This window comes from Castanea sativa, chromosome 4 (assembly GCF_040712315.1).
Source record: "Castanea sativa cultivar Marrone di Chiusa Pesio chromosome 4, ASM4071231v1".
Classification (NCBI taxonomy): domain Eukaryota; kingdom Viridiplantae; phylum Streptophyta; class Magnoliopsida; order Fagales; family Fagaceae; genus Castanea; species Castanea sativa.
This window is the reverse complement of record NC_134016.1, coordinates 38,149,822-38,169,662: the sequence shown is the minus strand read 5'-3', so window position 1 is coordinate 38,169,662 and position 19,841 is coordinate 38,149,822. Positions and strand designations below refer to the sequence as shown.

The window sequence follows — 19,841 nt, the reverse complement described above, 5'->3', positions numbered from 1 at the left end:
TCAAAACTTAGGCCAACTGCATGAGAAGATCTCTCAAAAATAGCAGCTCATTATCATCTAGTAGTCATGTTCATGTCAGCACCATGAAACCTCTTTATCTATAGTCTTCCAAAACCACTCTGGCATATATATTGACTATTTATTTCCATAGTCAGATAAATCAAAGTGAGAAGCACCCATTCACAGAGTATGAGAATCATTCCCCAAAATCTGTTATAGCTTCTATTATTTATTCTAAGGTGTACATCATTAGAAATTCCATGTAAAATAGAGAGGGAAAAAAAGGATCATATGTGTACATAGAGATATGCATGTGAAAACTGAAAAATTACATTTGAGAAGGGTTGTGATACAAGTACACCTAATGCAAGCAACCTAAGAATGGGACTCATGGTTACAACAGCAAATAAATGAACCAAACTCTCCATCTTATAAGACCTCAGAAAAAGACAGAAGATTTTTTAAGTTTTATAAGTATTCAAAACTTGGGGGGAGGGTGGGGTAAAGCATCTTCAGCTACCCAATTTAAAAGCATCCACAAATAGACCCAAGCAAACTCCAGCTTTCCAGTAATTCATCATCACAATGAAAGACCGCAATCTCCCAGTAGATAGAGGCTTTTTGTACATAAGCATACCAATCCCCTCAATGGCAGCAACAACTACACCTGCAACCAGTACATCCCAATCCCCAGTTTGGCCAAGGATTGTTGCCAGCGCATTTGCTGTGTAGAAACCCAAAAGAAGCAGAAAAATCTTCATTGGGAAATTCTTTCTAGCCGAGTTCAGCTTGTCCAATAGCTGTCTACCACCTGCACTCACTATTCTGCCCAATCTAGTACGACCAAGATCGGGGCCATTGCCATTGAGGCTTTCTTGCCCACCATTATCAGGAATCCCACCTGTGTCCAATGCAAAAGCTATTTTCCATCCATGTCCTCTTGTCTGAAAACTGAATCAAGGTAATGAAAACCAATGTCATGTTCACAAGGCCTCAATATGATAGCAAGATTTCAAAAAGAGAAGAACACAATCTAGACAAAGGCTAAGAAACTTAGAACACTTAAGTCAATCCACTCTAACTCAAATTACACTTTTTCCTCCCATAAGATGAATAGAAGACCCATTGAGTGCATGTGTAACTTACTAATAATAATAAAAAAATCATCACTTAAATATAATTTAGGAAGCGTTTGAATGTCACATGGATACAAAATCACCATATTGTATTTTACAATGGACACACAACTCCAAAAGAAACAACCAAATCACTCATACAGAAAAGAGAAAAAGCTCATCAATTAGAAACATAAATCAATATTATTGATTTTTATAAAAAACAAAAACAAAAACAAAGGAAGAGAGAAGTACAAAAGATCCTCCAAGGGCATTGAAAAATCCAGTTTGGCATGAAAACTTTCCAACCTACACAGTACACTGCAGTTTCCATACATTTGAAAAACCAATCAAGTGATCCATATTCTCTAGTGACATGTAAATGAAAATCCCAAAACTGATTGAACTCAGTCCAAGTGACCCAAACATATTTTGCTTCAAATACCCATTAAATCACGTTATATCACCAATCATTGCTTTATTAGCAACAACATGAATTCCTCATAATGCAGCCTCAAATTAAAGACTCGGCATTAGTCCCCACATGAAAATAATGGAACTCATCGCAGATCAAGAGTATTGAAAGGCTTTTACTGATAATAAACTGCTGAGTAATAATAGACTCACTGAAAACCATAAAAATACACCTGATATTTGTAAGTTGAAAAACAACAAAGCAAAAAAAACAAATTCCTGAACAAGCTAAAAGCATCCTTAGGTACCCATGACAGAAAAGAAAAATGACAAGAATAGCACAAAAGTCTTCATACATTTGAGAAACCAATCAACTAATTCATACTCTCTAATGACCCCAACAGCTTTTGCTTCAATTTTCAAAGCTTTATTTGCAACAACACAACTTCCTCACAAAGTAGTCCAAAATTCAAGACTTTGGGCATTACTTCCTCCACATAAGTCAAATGGGTATTGCACATTAACATTAGTTTTTGCAATTTCAACAACAAGAAGAAAAGAAAAAAGCAGATTGAAAGAACAAGAAGTGGGAAAAGGTGCGAACTTTAAGGAAATCTTCGAAACTTTGCCACTAAAACTCGGCTGTCTTTCAGAGCATTCAGTCTGTGTTGTTGACAAACATGGTTGTTGTAGTAGTATTGTTGGTCCTCCTATTCGACATGCCATATATGATATATGAAGATATGCTCTCTCTACAAACTACAACAACAACAACGCAAACACAAAAATCATTAGTACACATGTCTTCTTCTTCTTCTTCTTCGATCAAAGAAACTAAATTACACAATCCAACCAAGAGAGAGAGAGAGAGATTGGTACCTATGTCCTATGTATGTGTTGCTGGGTTCTGACACGGTGTCCGTGTCGACACGACACGGGTTTGGGGTAAAAAGATGTGGGTCGGACACGGCTTGGGAGGAGTGTACTGTAATGACTGTGTATGAGCTTCAAGGAGAGTGGATTGAGGATCAGGAATCTCATCTGAGGAGATGGAAACGGCACCGTTGCTGCTTATTAGAGCATCCACAGCAGTGGAGCTAAAAATTTAGCTTTTTAGCTTCACAAAAAGTTACTTTATCTATTTTACCTATACATTTTACAAAACATGCTGCAGCAGTGGATCTATTTTAACTTTCAACACAATAAAATAATATAAACTTCACAATAAAATAATATATCTACTACAATAAAATAATATATTCATTACAATAAATAACAATCACAACCAACCACTATCACTACCACTACCACCACCGCCACCGACTCTTCCACCGCCACCGCAATCACTACCCCCGCCCACCGTCACCGCCGCCACCGCCGCCACGTAATAGAATAATATATTATCTACAATAAACAACAATCACAGCCACTGTCATCACCACTGTCACTACCATCACCGCCATTGCAACTGCCACCACCACTGCAACCGCCACCATCAAAAAAATTATTTTTTTCTCACCAATATTAAATAGTAATAATCTACCGCTTAAAATTTATTACAAAAATATTATAAAACATTACTTAATTTTAATTTCTTATTATTCTTTATTTTATTTTTCTTATTTATCTTATTTGTTGGTTTCACCCAAATACCCGTATTTTTTTTTTCCTCTTTGTTTGTTTCATTTCTTCAATCCTCTGAACTTTTCTTTCTGAAAGTGAATGAGAGACAGAGAGAGGCACGGTGATAAAAGATCGGCGGTGAGCTCAACCAAAAACCCAGATCAAACTCATAAGGATCGGCGGCGTGGGTCTGAGCTAATCGGCGGCTTGGAGGGTCGGTGACGGTGTGGGTTTGAGAGCTTGGGACGGAGTGGGTCTGAGGTTGAGAGGGTTGCTCGGCGGTGGGTCGGTGACGGTGGGTCTCAGCTGGTGGGTCTCGGCGACGGTGAGCTTGAGAGAGTTGAGAGCTTCGGACGGCGTGGGTCTCGGCGACGGTGAGCTTGAGAGAGGACGGCGTGGGTCTCGGCGACGGTGAGCTTGAGAGTGTTGAGAGCTTCGGACGGCGTGGGTCTCGGCGACGGTGAGCTTGAGAGAGGACGGCGTGGGTCTCGGCGACGGTGAGCTTGAGAGAGTTGAGAGCTTCGGACGGCGTGGGTCTCGGCGACGGTGAGCTTGAGAGAGGACGGCGTGGGTCTCGGCGACGGTGAGCTTGAGAGAGTTGAGAGCTTCGGACGGCGTGGGTCGGTGACGGGCCGGCGGCGGTGAGCTTGAGTGAGTTGAGAGAGTTGAAAGAGGAGATGAGAGTTGAAAGCTTCAGTGCAAGAGTGACTGAAAGAGAGAGAGAGAGAGAGAGAGAGAGAGAGAGAGAGAGGCCGAATAAAAAATTCTTTTTTTTTTATAACTCTCAGCTACAGTGCTCATGTATTGATACATGAGCACTGTAGCGCAAAGCTAAATTTTTTTAGCTTTGCCTCCACTGCTGCAGGATGGTTTTTGGGGTTTGAGTGAAGCTAAAATAGCAATATAGCTATTTAGCTTCACTGCTATGAATGCTCTTATTAAGTTAAATCCTTGTTTTGGTTTATGACACAAACGGTGGGTTTCACTTTTCTATTATTATTATTATTTAATAAAAGACTGAAATTTCAATAAACTGAACCAAAAAGAACGGTTAAATGGCTCAGGAGCAGCTGATACCATAGCTAAAGGTTTGAAAAAAGCTAAAAGATGTTAATGGGACTAATGAGTAATGCCACGTTAACAAAAGTTGATTTCAACTTGAATTTTGTAAAATCGAGTTGTGCTTGAAACTCAATTTCCACAAAGTTAAATTCCAAACGAGGATATTTAACTAAATAACTTTCAAAATATTTTTAGTAAAATAATCTGAAAAGTATATTATTGAGTAAAAAATACAACTTGAGTAGTGTTGTGCTAAATTAGATATGATACACTCACTAATTCACATGTTGCAAATCATCCAAACCCAATTATCCATGTATTTGGATAGATCTTGCATATGATCATTGTTGCAAATCATTCAAACCCAACAATCTATTAGATATATTTCAACAATTTACTTTTGTGATTAAGAAAACTTGAATAACATAAATCTAATTATAAGTAATAACACACACAAAAAAAGTGAAAGGCAAAAACAACAAATAGATATTGTATATATATATATATATATATAAGAAGAAATCTGCAAGATAATTTTTTTTTAATACAAGATAGAAATTTTACTCTAGTTTAATCTAAGTGTATATATGTGTGAAGCTCTCTCTTGGAAACTTGAACTCCGGTTCTTATTCAACACATCCCACAAATATTTATACTTGTGGAGTGACCGTCGTATCAAGGGTGTGCGGTAGTAATCTGCAAGATTATTAAAAACTCACAACCCAAATGCATGAAGGATGAACGATACAGATCAAATCTTGTGTTTAACACTATTTTCTTAAAGCAGATTTCGTTTCTCACATAATATATGGTGCTTTGAGACTCACAAATGTTTGCTTCTGAGAATAAAATGATTTATACCACAAAGAAGAAGCACACAAAGTCTTTGCTTGCAAATTGAACCATGTCTCTCTCTCTCTCTCATGCGAAAAATATTTTCCCTCTAAAAGAATTTCTCCAAAAATATTTTTTTTTATGAATGAGAGACTATGAATATATATATATGTTAGTGAATAGACACACTGTTCAAGAATAACTGTTGTGCATAGACTTACTGACTCAAAAAATAATATAATAAAATATTATTATTTAGACAAGAGGACCTAGTCCACACATGCCAAAATCCAACTCAATGTCTTGCCCATAAGCACATAAACTCATAATATCTCTTTCCTTTTTTATGTGGGACTAAAGGATTTTCATTACATTAACAACATCTTCAAGTGGACACATTAGGAGTCGGATCCTTATTCATTTCTTAACATTTTTCTAACACAATCAATGTATTTGGATAGATCGTGCAAATGATCATTACATATTAACGATGATAACAGTCCCAGTCTATGATCGCGTATGTATCACATTTTCTCTTAAAAAGAAAAAAAACTTAATCCAAATGTGATCTTTGCATGTTCAATAAATATGAACAAAAATTAAAATATACAATGTCAAAATTCACATTTAACAATGCATCAAAATTTTCACAAGAAAAAAAATACTCAAAATTTATACAGATAGATGTAAGGTCAAATAATTTCCTCATTCTCATTTAAAAAGAGTTCCATAATATATCTTAAAAATACCTAAAGTTATACTTAGAAAACCAAAAAGTAAGAAGGGTTGTGGGTTCTAACTAACTCAACTGGTAAAATTTCTGAAAGTTAAATAAGATATATGAGGTTTAATCTCCTGCCTACATAAAAAATAGATCAGTTTCTTGATCAGATGATAAACTTTTTTAAAAAATATGTTGAAACTCTCTTAAAAATAAATAAATAAAAAGAAAAAAAAGAAAAAAAGAAGAGGAAGGGCTGTTATTTATTTAAGTTTTGACCCTAAGAAGATTCGAATTAGTTAACCTCTTCTTCATGTGGTGGGGTGCTCAACTGATTGTCCTACCCCATAATTAGACTTTATACATTGTCATTGGGTAGATAGAAGAAAACTAGGATCACAAGGCTTGTTTGGTGTCTTTGTGAGAGACTTGGACCTGGGTATCTCATATGTGAACGTACTCTGGTCCGACATGTTTTGGGCGGGTCTGAATCTGTTCGGTTCGGATTTCGGGTACGCATTCGGGTTCTATCGGTTTTGGGTCACTGATTGACCCGATATATATTTAATTTATTTAAGAATCCGATCTAGGTGAGGTTTCTCTCTCTCTCTCTCTCTCGTTCATTCTCAGTCTCTCAAGTCTCAATATACCTAACGGTAAGTTTTTAAAAATTTTCTGTTTTGATTTTTGTTTTAGGGTTTAGATTTGGGTATTAGTAAAGCTGGGGTTCGATTGGGGGTTATTTTGCTTCATGGGTTTTTGATATTTTGTAGTTTTTTAAAACTTTCAGGCACAAAAGATTTTGGGTATTAGACTGTTAGTTTTATTATGTGTTTCATTGTTTGGGCAAACCAAGAAAGCAAAATGTGATAAGTGGGTTCTGTGGTATGAACAAGTTGCTTCCCTATTAACAACTATTAGCATATCATGCTTCTTTGTTTTCTTTTGGATTAGAATCAATGACTTGTTGGGTATTTTGGTCTCTGAGTAATTTAGTCGAACAGTTAGCGAGCAAGTTGTACTAATATTGCTCAATTAAATTTTGTTTGGTTTCCTGTGTTCCACACGCCTCTACTACTCAAACATAGGACAACCCAACTGGGTTTTTTTCACCAAAATGCTTACTTTATTGTCAAATCATTCACATTAGTAAATTTATCTGTGTCTTGTCTCATAAACTTGTGGGTTGTCCCCAAAATCTGCTCTTTTAGCATCCCAAAAGGTACACTTTGAAAACCCAGATAAACCAAACTCTCTCTTTTTCCCATGGTGCTTATTGTGGGTTCAAAAGATCTAAAATACTAGTTATTTTGCATTGGAAGGTTTCCCACCCTGTGCTCTGCATTATTGTCTACCTTGATTGCAGGGTTGGTCAAATGGAGGACACTCCAGAAATAGAAGATAAAATGTCTGAAGCAATTTCAGATAATGCGTCACAAAAGAAAGTGGAAACTCGTGATGAAATGCTTGCTAGGCACAGGTCATTTATTCATCACAAATCTTTTGTATCACTTCACTGCTTTTCATTTTGTTTATTTCTTCATTTTAACTATTTTGCAACAATGATGGTTTCTGGCTGCTTCCAGTTTTTTCCTAGTTTTCCAACATACAAATGGTAGTTTAATATGAAGGCATAGCCTTGTTGAAAGAGGCGGTGTTAACAATGTCTTGTTCCCTTTCTAAAAAATTGCGGAGAAGAAAGAATTAAATTTTGATTAGCACAATGTATAATATGAGTAAAACAATTTGACTGGTGGTGGATTTGATCATAGCATGCCTCAACTGTTCCCTGCTCTGCAAATTAGTGGTTGAAAGGAATGTGCTTTTTCTTATTTATTATTCTTTTTGTGTGATTGAGGCTTGTCCCTCAGAATTGTTGTATTTTCGTGTTTCAGCCTTTTCAATTCTCATGCTATTGCACAAATGAGAAATGACTATTATTTGTGTGCAGGAAAGAGATATCACAGCTGCAGAACAAGGAAATTGAGCTGAAAAAGGCAGCCGCCAAAGGTAGCAAGGCTGAACAGAAAGCTAAGAAGAAGCATGTGGAGGAAGAAGTTTCTCAACTTTCTGCTAAGCTTAAAGAAAAACATGCCAAAGAACTTGCTTCATTAGGCTATAGTGGCAGTAATGGAAATGGAAAAGGCAATATTGACACTTTGGTGAAAGCTATAGCTGGGGTTTCTGTTACCAGTCAACCTGACCAATCAAAGGATTCAAAGCCCAGCAAGGGTGCAAAGAGGCGAGAAAAAAGAGCTCAGGAAGAAGCCGCAAGAGAGCAAAGAATCCAAGAAGAGCAGAGCAATATTATAAGTGATCGAATGATTGAAAATGAGAAACTGGAAAGAAAGCTTGAACCCCTTGGTTTGACTGTTACTGAAATAAAGCCAGATGGGCACTGCCTGTACCGAGCTGTTGAGAATCAGTTAGCCCTCCTCTCTGATGGTTCATCTCCTTATACATACCAAGAGCTTCGAGAAATGGTAGCTTCTTATATGAGGAAACATGTATCTGATTTCATCCCATTTTTCCTGTCAGAGAATGTGTTAGAGGGTGATTCTGATAATTCAGTTACAGAGAGATTTGAGAATTACTGCAAAGAAGTGGAGTCAACTGCGGCATGGGGTGGCCAACTAGAGCTTGGTGCTTTAACTCACTGCCTTAGAAAACATATCATGATATTATCGGGGTCTTTCCCTGATGTAGAGATGGGAAAGGAGTACAAATCCGATGATGGGAATGGTTCATCAAATTCAAGTATCATGTTGTCATACCATAAGCATGCCTTTGGGCTCGGTGAGCACTATAATTCTGTGGTGCCCATTGTAGTCTAATAGGTGTCCTTAAAGTTATGAGTATAAATTTAAATGAAATATTAGTGGTACTGAATTGTAGGACAATATGATCACAAAGATCTTGCTTTCATGGGATTGCTGATTTTGAGTGAAACTACAGAAAATTTAATTGAACTTATATGGTTGGAATTTCTTACTTGTTACTCCTTAAGATTGAATTACCCTCTGTTCATGAAATTAAGGCAAATTGAAGATAGAAAATAAAAAATCCCCCGTTTTGTTATTGCAGACAGCAGACCTCACTATTTGTCTCAAATGCTGTGTTATTGCAGACAGCAGAATTACCTTTCTATTCGACTCAAATGCACATGAAGCTTTGTTGTTTTCTTTGTTGAATGAAATTATGTGACATTGTGAATCCTGGTTCAACTCAAAGATATCGTCTTTGCTGTCTCTTTTTTCGGTTCCTTGGCTACTTCCTGCGTTGCTGTCTCTGTTACTACTTTAACATATACCCAAGGTTGCGTGAGCATGGAGTGGTTAAAGAGTGTCAAGAATTCCTGGCCAAAAAAGAGTGATAGGAACTCAAAACCAAAAATATAACCAAATATATTCTAATCAATCCTCAATCAGGCTCTTATAAAACTTCTACACAGTGCATACATGACTACCGGCATGAGATCCACCACATTCAGAAAGTGTCATACAGAAGGGTACTCGTTACTATCAATTGAATGTTGTTGTCTTGGAAACACTCTTAACACTACATGAGGCCTCGACCATGGAAAAAACTTGCACCTTATTACAAGTGCAAAAAGCAAGCGACTTGAGTAACTTTTCTACCTCGATGTAGCCACATGTTGGGATTGGGCTTACAAGCAACGAGTTGTTTTCCAACCCCAGAAGGTCACTAATGGGCAAGAAGTTAGGGGTTGTGAAGTTTTTTCTTAAGTGCTTCCATCGTGGGATTCACCCTTGGGACCTCCACTTCCTAAACCATGCGAGTGTAGGTCCCTTCATTACTAGACCACCACCCTTGGTAGTATATAACACTTAAACCAACCTCATGTAACTAGTAGGAGGTGAGCAGGGAGTCACTCGACTCGACCCGACATGTTTTGAGTGAGTTTGAGTCCGTTCAGTTCAATTGTCAAGTCATATACACATATTTTAGTTATTATCGGTTTCAGGTTGAGTTGCAGATCACTAATTAACCTAATTTTTTTTTAAAGAACCCAATGTAGGTTTTGACTCTCTCTCTCTCTCTCTCTCTCTCTCTCTCTCTCTCTCTCTCTCTCTGTGAAGCTACCTTCTCAATCTCACTCAAGACACTCTCTCAAGTCTCAATCTCACTTATTCCTTTCTCTCATCTCTCTAAAGTTAAGTTTTACAAAATTTTATGTTTTGGTTTTGTTTTAGGGTTTAGATTTTGGGTATTAGTAAATAATTTGGGTAGTAAGTACCCGTCTGAGTACTGATGAAAAGGCCAACGTCTGCATCTGCGTTTTCTTTTTTTTTTTTGAGAAGCACGCCTCTGTGGCTGTGGTGGCTTTTCTAATGGGTCCCGTGCATTGTTCATAAGACCCACAAATCTCTTTTTTCAACAAAAATTTTCATTAAAAATAGGTCTCACAGCATTATTCACACATTTAAAATTTATTTTGCTACAGTGCTTTTAGTTTTTAGTTTTCAACAAAATAAAAGATATTCAAACCTACCATAAGTATAAAGAATGATTATAATTTCTTTAAAATAAGGTTAGAAAAATGATTAGATATTAAAAACTGTATTATAGAGTTATTCTAAAATACTAGATTCTAATTTGAAGATCCAGTTACTCCAAAAAAAAAAAAAAAAAAAACCAATTCTATTACGAGTTGGTTTTATTAACTAAAATTTAGGACCTGTTTGGTAAATTTGTTTAAATAAATATTTTCAGTTTTTAAATAACATTACAAATATTTTCATTCACTTTTTTACCTACACATATTTTCACACGTACTTTCAAATAATAAAACACATCTCAAACACAAGTACCAAACACCCTAATACTCATCTCAACCCGAGCCCCATTCCATACAATTGTAGTTGTGGTTGTGGACAAAACAGCGAAAATAGGAAATTAGACACAACTTTCAAACTATATAATTAGTGGTTACGGTTTACAAACTATATTTTTTATTAGCATCTCGAGTCTAAGAGACTCGATTTTAGGTCTATAAATCGAGTTTTTGAGGATCGATTTTTATGGTCTAATTTTATCTGATGTGGCATATTTTCCACGTGGCATCTAGTTGGAAATCGAGTTTGAGAGACTCGATTTATATCTATTCTTCTTTTCTCTTTATTTTTCTGCGTTTCACATCTGGATCTCCATCTGCTTCTTTCTTCCTCACTGCCTCTCCATTGCTTCTTTCTTCCTCCTCCACAAACCCAAGCCGCCACAGACCCATCGCCGTCGCGCCCAGGTCGCGCGGACCTGGGTCGCGCGGTGCAGGTCCGCGCGACCCAGGCTGCGGATCTGGGCAGCCGTGGATCTGGGGGCATTGGTTTTTTTTTTTTTTTGATGGGTTATGCTCAGTCGTGATCTTCCTGGTGGATGGATTTTGATGTAGGATAGGTGGGTTTTGGTGGATGTGTGTTTTAGGGAACGGATGGTAACTTAGATTTGATTTTTTTTGGCTGGTAAATTGAGTGTTAGAGACTCGATTTCCAGGCAGACTCTACGTAGAAAAAATGCCACATTAGACATTAAAAATCGACCCTCAAAAACTCGACTTTTTGGCCCAAAATCGAGTCTCTTAGACTCGAGATGCTAGTAAAAAATATAGTTTGTAAACCGTAACTACTAATTATATAATTTGAAAACTGTGGCTAATTTCCCATTTTGGCCTGGACAAAACTAACAAACAAACTGGTGGACCCGACCCGACCCGACCCGACCCGACCCGACCCGCTCTGATCTTATATAATGGTGCTGGAAATGGAAAAGCAATTCCAGCTCTCAAGAGTGTGTTGGGGATTTGGGAAAATGGGTACCATTCTCACACTGGTGATGCTTCTATGCTTATGCCTCACCACCAATTCCCACGAAGCAGCAAGAATTATTGAACAACAAGAACAAGAACAAGAAGAAGCAGAAAGACAAGGTTTTTCTTCAAAACCCAATTGGAATAACAACAACAACAACAACAGGAGAGTGATAGATGTGAAGGGTGGTCCTGAATCAGTGGTGTGGGTGGTTCAGCTCTCTGATCTCCATTTCAGTGTCCACAACCCTGACAGGGCACTTGACTTCAACACCATTGTGGGCCCTGCTCTCTCCATGATCAACCCTTCCCTTGTCCTCATCACTGGTGATCTCACAGGTTTCCTCCACACCCTTTTCTCTCATTCTTTCTTAATATAGCATATGTGCTTTTTGTGGGTGTCATTGGATTTCATGTTTTGGGTTTCTGATACTGAGTTTTGAGGTGTGAGGAATCATGGGTTTCTTTTTGTTCTTATTGCTGTGGCTAGAAATTTGACAGATACACACACACACACACACAACATATTGAAGCCGAAACACAATCAGAATCCGACTTAAATGTAATTGTAGTTTAATGTTAGTGTTAAGTGATTCATTCGTAATACACAGCACGAAAACCAAGGTGACCATTTCAGCTCATATCACTACTGTTGAGCACGGGTTACAATCTAGTTTTGGAGAATAAGAGTATTCATTTATTTAATTAGAAAGAAATGTTACTGTGGTCAATAAATTACTGGTTTGTTTTGCTATTCTGTGTCCATTTGAATAATTGTTGAAATTTTTTTTTTGATAGGTAAGAAAAACTTTTATTAACAGAGAAAAGCAATTAAAAAAATACAAGATTCACGATAGTGAACAAGTAGAAAAGAGGGATAAGAACAGCAAACAGACATTAAGTTATACTAAGAGACAAAAGAAAATCCGTGATAGTAGGACAATCCGAGAGGCTCCAACACCGAGACCAATCAAAGAGGGTCCGTCTGCATAAATCTAGCAACCGATCCAATGATTTTGCCATATCCTCAAAAGAACGCCAATTCCGTTCAGCCCAAATATTCCACATTAAATAACCCAAAACTAGATTCCAAATATCAGAATCATGTCTCCCAAGCCATTGGTACCAACAAAAAAATAAGTCTATAACGGAACCAGGCATGACCCAATCAATTCCAAACAGCTGAAGCATATGCATCCATAGAGAATGAGCAACCGGACAAGAAATCAGCAGGTGATCCATAGATTCCTCATTACAGCAACACATACAATAACAATTTACCAAAATTCTTGCCTCAAAGCATAAGATTATCCAAAGTAAGGATCTGTCCATGAGCTACTGTCCACATAAAGAACGCCACCCTTTTAGAAACCTTTACTTTCCAAATGCCTTTCTAAGGGAAAGAAGTAAGAGTTGCATTTTGAATCTTATGATAAAAAGACCGAACATCAAACTTTCCACTTCCATTAAGACACCAAGAAAGTTTGTCACTACCTCCACCCCTAGGAATTCGAGTTTGAATGAAATGAAGAAGGGAATAGGAAGCCGCCAACTCCCAATCATTAAATTCCCTATAAAATCTTAGGCTCCATACTCTATCATTATCACCAACTAGAGGACTTAACACTTCAAAAACAAAAGCTTCCTTATTGGTTGAAAACACAAATAGTTGAGGATAAAGAGATTTGAGAGAATTATCCCCAATCCACTTATCATGCCAAAAAAGAATACGAGAACCATCCACCGCCACAAAAGACACATGCCTAGAAAAAATTTCCCAGCCGTCACTAATACTTCTCCATAAACCACAACCATGAGCCCTTCTACAAACTCTAGTGCTCCAACCCCCTTTCTCCTCCCCATATTTCGTGGCTATAACCCTCCGCCATAGATGAGTAGTTTCATGACCATATCTCTAAAGCCATTTTCCCAATAGAGCCTGATTAAACGACACCAAATTTCGAATTCAAGGCCATTTGGAAATCTTACTTTATTGTTTTGTGGTGATTGGCCAACCTGAATTGTCATTCTCATGTTCATGGAGGATTGTTCGGAAGAAGATAGCATACAGTTCTAGACCTTTAAGAAGTTTCAGACTTTCAGTGCATTGGATGTGGCCAATACTAGAAGGTTTGGTGGTCTTTTCATTGAGATGGACGCAGAATATCGAAAAAACATGCCAGAATTTCACATGGATTATAAATAATGCTGAAAATATGACTTTGGTTGTTGCTTTGGGTGCTGAAACCAGATCTCCCCTCTCCTTCCCCCCTCCCCCTTCTCTCTCTCTCTCTCTCTCTCTCTCTCTCGGTAAGTTTCATACATAATGGGTCTTGAAGCCACAGTCTCTTTTTTACTTCATTTTTTACAATTTTAAACACAATGTACAAGCATATAGACAAAAGTTTTTGAGGAGAGTGAGCAGTTTTGGACCTAGCTGCAGCTCCAAGTTCCTTCCCATAAGTATGGGGTGGTGGGTGAGGTTGTAGGGTCAAATGCCATCAGATGTGAGTTAATTACATAATTCATGACTCTTGCATTATATTTGCAAAAAGGACCGTAAGTTCAATTCAGAATGGTTGAATTAGATGCTGGTGCATTAGGCTCATTGATGATCTGTCTGATAGTCTGTAACCACAAAGACGAATCTGGTGGTTGCACTTGCAGACTTAAACAATTTTTAATTAAGGTTCTTATCTTGCGGCAGAGTTTTGGGCCTTTGATATGGTTGTGTGTGTGTTATTCATATGCGTATGTATGTCTTTATAATTTATTCCTGAGCCAGTCCATAGTTTCCAACTGTTTCTGACATCAAAAAAATTCCCAAACACAATTTCATTGGGTCCTGAAGATTCAATCTTGAGTTGTTGAAATATATGCTGGCATCATTGAACTCAGATGAGTTGAGAATATGTAATCACAAAGAAAAATCTGGTGAATCCATTCGCAGACTTGGACATTTTGCTTCTGCTATATGCTTATTTCATTGAATTTGTTCATATCTGTCTAAAGTTGTCTTATTTATACTCACAATAAAGCTGCAAATGATTGAAACTTTTGATGTTCTTATCAAACTGAAGTCCTGATGGTTCTTTCTTCTGTAATCTTCTTGTATTCCTTGTCCTTACCAGATGGGAAAAGCAAAGATTTGTTAACAATGAAGCAAATTGAGGAGGAGTGGGTGGAATACCAGAACACAATGGAAGATGTTATAAAAAGGAGCGGACTTGACAAGAACATCTTCTTTGACCTTAGGGGGAATCATGATAATTTTGGTGTGCCAGCTGTTGGTGGTTCATTTGATTTCTTTTCAAAATATAGCATCAATGGGCAGTTAGGCAGACATGGAAGTGTCAACAGTGTCACTCTGCAGGTCAGTTGTTTACCCTGTAGCTGGTTCATCAATATTTACTGCTATAGAGGTTTTCCTATTATCATGGTCTCAATGGCAATATAACTGCTCTGCCCTAAGGCTACTTTTATCCTGGTTACAGAATTTGGGTTTGTTCTTTTCTCTTCTTTCCCCCCTTTTTTAGTAATTGACACCACTACTTGATGAATTTGAAAATTGTCATGAATGGAGGATGTCTTTCTTTCTCAAATGCCTACATGATTTCCCATGAGAAAATTAAGCTGAAAATAGAAAACCATTTATTGGGGGGGGGGGGGGGTTGGAAAGGTTTCTTGAACTTTTATTTATTGGGCCACTTCACACCAGATGATTTTTTTTAACATACTGTGTACCTAATACAATAAACTTGATGTTGTTGCGTCATTTCTTTATATGTATATTGTAAAGTTGTGATTGAGCTTTCATATTTTACTATAAATGTTTATTTATTTATTTTTTTTTAATGTCTTCTTTAATTTGTTTAATTTGAAATTATTAGTGCCAAGGGGGGAGGGGGGTTATAGCGAAAGCGTCATGTTTGAATATCTAAGAATGGGACTAGAGATATTAATCATTGGACGGCTAGGAAAACCTGGAAATTTTGATTTTTGGCTATGATGTTTTCAATAAACAACTCTTCATCGAGTTGATGTGGATTGTCTATGATTTTTGGTTCCTGGTTGTTTGATGTCGATTGTCTGGAAGGAAAGAAATCAGCGCTCTTTTGAGGACACCGAGAAATCCTTGGTTCAATTACAAGCTCTATGCCAAAAGACTTTATTTGATTGGTCTAGGTGTTGGGGCTTCTCGGATAGCTCCACTATCGTCGAGTTTATTTTTTCTCTTAGTTTTACACTTCTTGTTCTTTGTTATTATTTGTTTGTTTGTTGCTTCTCCTTGTGTTCACCATCATGAACACCTTGTATTGGCTCTCTTTTGTTTTCAGTTTGTTTTAATAATATTCTTATTACCTATAAAAAAAGAAAAAAAGAAAAAAAAAGAAATTGGTTTTTGCTTTTCACTTACCTTTGGAAAGTGCAGACTTATGAAACAGTTAGTCATTTTTCTACCATTTTTGGTTTTATGCATGTAAAGTCAAGTTATAGATTGTTATATACATTTGATATTATAAAGTCATGAACATACTTATATATCCATATGATATCATGAAGGACATAATTTTGGAAGGACTTTGTGTTTTGACTCGTGGATAATCGGGGGTGCGTGGACTTGGTATGTCTACTTCTAGGAAAAACCTAAACAGCCCCAAGTTTTGGAAAAACTGAATTAAGCTGCTGTGAAAATATATACACGGAGTTAAAACTTTCATTACGGAATCTCAAGCCTGGATTGACAATGCTAGTGTAATGGTGATAATTGTAAATTCTAAAGATTTTCTTTCTTTTTGTTCTCTTTTTTTTTTTTTTCCCCCCCTTTCATTTTTCCTTATGTACATTTGTGGTTTATAACCAGACTAGTGAGCGGAAACATCTCTTTGTCGGCTTTGACAGCACAATGTCCTTTGGATTACGAGGTCCAACTAATCTTTTTGGGCATCCTACTGATCAACTATTAGCAGAATTAGATTTGGAGCTCTCGCAGTGGAATTCTCAATCAATAAAACCAGTGACCAAGATTTCCTTTGGGCATTTTCCACTTTCATTCTCAGCATCCTCAAATTCTGGAAAGAGCCTGAAAGATATTTTCCTCAAGCATTCACTATCAGCTTACCTATGTGGGCATCTCCACACTAGGTTTGGTAAGAATTTGAAGCGGCACCACCAGTCTATTCATCATTTTTTGTCCTTACCAAAGCTTTTACAGTTTAATATTCACCAAATGTCTTCTGGAAGTACTGTAAATTGTTCTTTTGAAGCCCCACCAGTTGAAGAATTCTGGGAGTGGGAGATGGGTGACTGGAGGAAGAGTCGAGCAATGCGAATTTTGGCCATTGATAGAGGTCATGTTTCATACATTGACATTGACTTTAAGTCAGGAACCAGAAATACAATTGTATTGCCCACATTTCCACTAGACTCACGCTTAATGTCAACATCTTCATCACGTCGCATGTATGAATGTCAAATTATGCTCCCATCATCTTATGACTCAGTTAGAGCTTTATTATTTTCTGTTTCTCCAATTGTGTCAGTCATGGCTAGGATTTTTGACACCTTACCTGGACATCTCTATTTGGTCTGGGAGTCATCTATGACAAAGGTTGTGGATAACACCACCAGGGGAGATCTTTATACTGCTCCATGGAATTACAAAGCATTTGAGGACCCATCTCCTGATAGATATTGGTTGCAAATTGAAGTGACTGACTTCTTGGGCAGATCAACTTTGACTGAATTGAGGCCATTTTCTGTTAATGGTCTAAGTGCAAAGCTCTCCTGGACATGGAGGGAATTTTCTGTCATGGGTTGTCAATGGGCTGCCTTGTATAACCCAGTACTATGGTCTACTCTTTATTTTATATTCTTCATTCTTCTTACTCCTAAAGCTCTTCTCATTTACTCAAAGAAGCAGTATACTTTCAAGACTTTCATTGCTAATAAAGGTTTCATAAATGGCATAGCATGGGTTTTACAAGAGTTGTGCAGGGTTCCCATATTATGGTATGGTATGTTAGGATACTTGCTCCATCTTATATTTCTCCCTTGGTTTAGCGGGCAAGTTTTCTCGGATGGCAAGGATAGGGAATACATGACTTATATGGGCTGGGTGGTTAAAAGTTCTGATGGAAGGGGAAAACATGAGTATGTTGGATCTCCAGATATTATGGTGGTGGTTCTTCCCCATCTATTCTTTGTGGTTTTGCCTTCCATATTGGTCATTGGATTTTTGGCTGCTGAAAGAGCGATCTATAGGGAATACTTTCTATCGCTTTCAGGAAAGAAAGAGGATGATTTTGATCAGGGGAAAATGAGTTTTCTATTGTATGGTTACCAAGGCATTCAAAATTCAAAATTTAGTTTTGGCAAGCGGTGGATACGAAAACTACTCTTGGTGGTATGCTTGGCAATTTGTTGGATGCATTTTAAGGTTAGTCTTCAACTAATCTATTTTAGATTTTAACAATATGCATGTGTGGATAATGTTTGTTGTACATGGCCACATTGCCATCATTTCATTTTCAACCCCTCCCTCCTTCCTGCCAAAAAAAAAAAAAAAATGGAACAGATAAATTACTGAAACACTTGATGCTTTTTCACAAATGGAAATAGGACCTTGTTTATGTTGTGAATTGATTTAATTGATAATCGATAGTTGTTTATTAGATTGGCTTAGTAAATTATACGCATACCACTATATATTTGGGGTTGACTAAATTCTTCAAAGGGTACCTTGTGTGTGTGTAAAAGTAGAGGAATGAATGTTTAGAATCTTCTTGCATTAACTTAAAAAGTCATTTGACTGAAAAACTTCATTTTTTTTACTTTGGCTTTTGTTCATTGTACAAGAAAGTGATAAGTATATTGAGTTTCTTTTTCTTATTTGTTTTTTCTTGCCTTTTCTATTTTTCTATTACAGAGTTGCAGAGCCTTGATTAAAGCTTATGAGATGAACCCAGTGATTCATTTTCCGGGATTTAGCTTTTTAATCCCACTATTATTGGCATATGCTGCCTACAAGAGCAGGAATATCTAACGAGCATTTGCAAGGAGTAGACATATGCTTAACCTCATCAAGTTTGGTGGATCATATTAGAAGCAGTATTCGATATTTAGAGGTAACAGTAAATGTGGTTACAAGTCAGCATAACTGCAGTGTATTGATGCTTTGGCCTTTGAAAGGAATGTGAGTATGTGACCCCACAAAAAAAGAAAAAAAAAAAAAGAAAAAGAAAATGATGTGAAATTATTAGCTACCAGAAGATTAGGTCAATGTCCTACAATTACTTTATCATCATTTGTATCACATTATATCTATTCTTATCATCAATGGATAAGCTTATAGCCACTCCCTAATCAAATTTCGCAATGATAGTAATCAAAGATTAGACTCAATTTCTTGGTCATTAGTGATATTGTTTGTTGCGCTTCCAAGATCATCATTGCTCAACAAGAGTGAAGCTCAATACTGTAGGGAAAAAATATATATTATGAGTGTGATGTTGTATCATCCAAAACACTAGATATATTCTTTACAATGACATCGTGACCTAGATGGTGTTTGTGTGTGTTGGTTGATTTTGAGGTTCAGTTGAATTCCATTAAGTTGCACAATTATACTCACTAACAAATATTTCAATATAATTTGATGTGTTAATTATATTTTTAAATAAATTTAAAATTTATGTTAGAATTAAAAATAAAATTTATATATTTGATGATTTGTAATATAGTACAGGAGCTAATTTTTATAAGGTCCGGTTAATGTGTGCTCTAAGGACACACATTAAACCATCTATTTTTGAAAACATTTTCTCGGAAATTGAAAAAAACTGTTAATACTTTTTCAATTCTTGAAAAATATTTTTCAATTTTTGAAAAAATATTTTTCAAAAATGATTAATTAACAAAATCCATCTTTATACATACAAAAAGTCTACTACCATAACAATTTTCACAACTTATATATATAAAAAAAGATACATGACATAACAAATACAGTATACTATAGTAAAAAGAAAGAAAGAAGTACAATAGTACAAGAGGGTTTGATAACTAACAAATGGAGTAAATGATTTGACTTTTGAGTCATGGTTTAACTCTCACTGGTATGTTTTCATTCAACTTATATAGATTTGCTCTTAGACAAAGTGTTTTGGACTTGAAGTGATTTTTATATTTATTTATTTTTTTAAATGAAGTGATTAAATTAACCATTAAAAAATTATTTAAAGTCCAT

The 19,841-nt window shown here is 36.5% G+C and overlaps 3 protein-coding genes across 4 annotated transcripts; 2 read left to right on the top strand and 1 right to left on the bottom strand.

The window, feature by feature from the left end:
- Positions 1-202: 202 nt before the first annotated feature.
- LOC142630526 (ycf20-like protein) lies at positions 203-2,565 on the bottom strand. Its single transcript, XM_075804515.1, has 3 exons — positions 2,409-2,565; positions 2,134-2,288; positions 203-951 (listed from the first exon to the last, which is right to left on the bottom strand). The coding sequence occupies exons 2-3, from the start codon at positions 2,253-2,255 to the stop codon at positions 513-515; spliced, it is 561 nt and encodes a 186-aa protein (XP_075660630.1). The 5' UTR covers positions 2,256-2,288; positions 2,409-2,565; the 3' UTR covers positions 203-512.
- A 3,611-nt stretch (positions 2,566-6,176) lies between these two features.
- LOC142632291 (OVARIAN TUMOR DOMAIN-containing deubiquitinating enzyme 5-like) lies at positions 6,177-8,785 on the top strand. 2 transcript variants are annotated; one of them, XM_075806730.1, is made up of 3 exons: positions 6,177-6,359; positions 7,136-7,249; positions 7,721-8,785. In XM_075806730.1, exons 2-3 carry the CDS (start codon positions 7,146-7,148, stop codon positions 8,601-8,603), a joined length of 987 nt encoding a protein of 328 aa, XP_075662845.1. In that variant the 5' UTR covers positions 6,177-6,359; positions 7,136-7,145; the 3' UTR covers positions 8,604-8,785. The 2 variants fall into 2 exon arrangements, with proteins under 2 accessions (XP_075662845.1, XP_075662844.1); XM_075806729.1 differs by having other exon boundaries at positions 6,177-6,425.
- Positions 8,786-11,535: 2,750 nt separating this feature from the next.
- LOC142631870 (putative metallophosphoesterase At3g03305) lies at positions 11,536-19,008 on the top strand. The gene is made up of 4 exons (XM_075806197.1): positions 11,536-11,932; positions 14,725-14,966; positions 16,458-18,032; positions 18,522-19,008. Exons 1-4 carry the CDS (start codon positions 11,536-11,538, stop codon positions 18,636-18,638), a joined length of 2,331 nt encoding a protein of 776 aa, XP_075662312.1. The 3' UTR covers positions 18,639-19,008.
- Positions 19,009-19,841: the final 833 nt, after the last annotated feature.

Bases quoted from the DNA above. Each gene is read 5' to 3' on its own strand.
- LOC142631870 (XM_075806197.1), top strand. From the start codon at position 11,536: ATGGTGCTGGAAATGGAAAAGCAATTCCAGCTCTCAAGAGTGTGTTGG. The intron at 11,933-14,724 runs GTTTCCTCCACA...TGTCCTTACCAG, and splicing joins CATCACTGGTGATCTCACAG to ATGGGAAAAGCAAAGATTTG. The intron at 18,033-18,521 runs GTTAGTCTTCAA...TTTCTATTACAG, and splicing joins TTTGTTGGATGCATTTTAAG to AGTTGCAGAGCCTTGATTAA.
- LOC142632291 (XM_075806730.1), top strand. From the start codon at position 7,146: ATGGAGGACACTCCAGAAATAGAAGATAAAATGTCTGAAGCAATTTCA. The intron at 7,250-7,720 runs GTCATTTATTCA...ATTTGTGTGCAG, and splicing joins GAAATGCTTGCTAGGCACAG to GAAAGAGATATCACAGCTGC.
- LOC142630526 (XM_075804515.1), bottom strand. From the start codon at position 2,255: ATGGCATGTCGAATAGGAGGACCAACAATACTACTACAACAACCATGT. The intron at 952-2,133 runs GTTCGCACCTTT...ACCTTGATTCAG, and splicing joins GTTTCGAAGATTTCCTTAAA to TTTTCAGACAAGAGGACATG.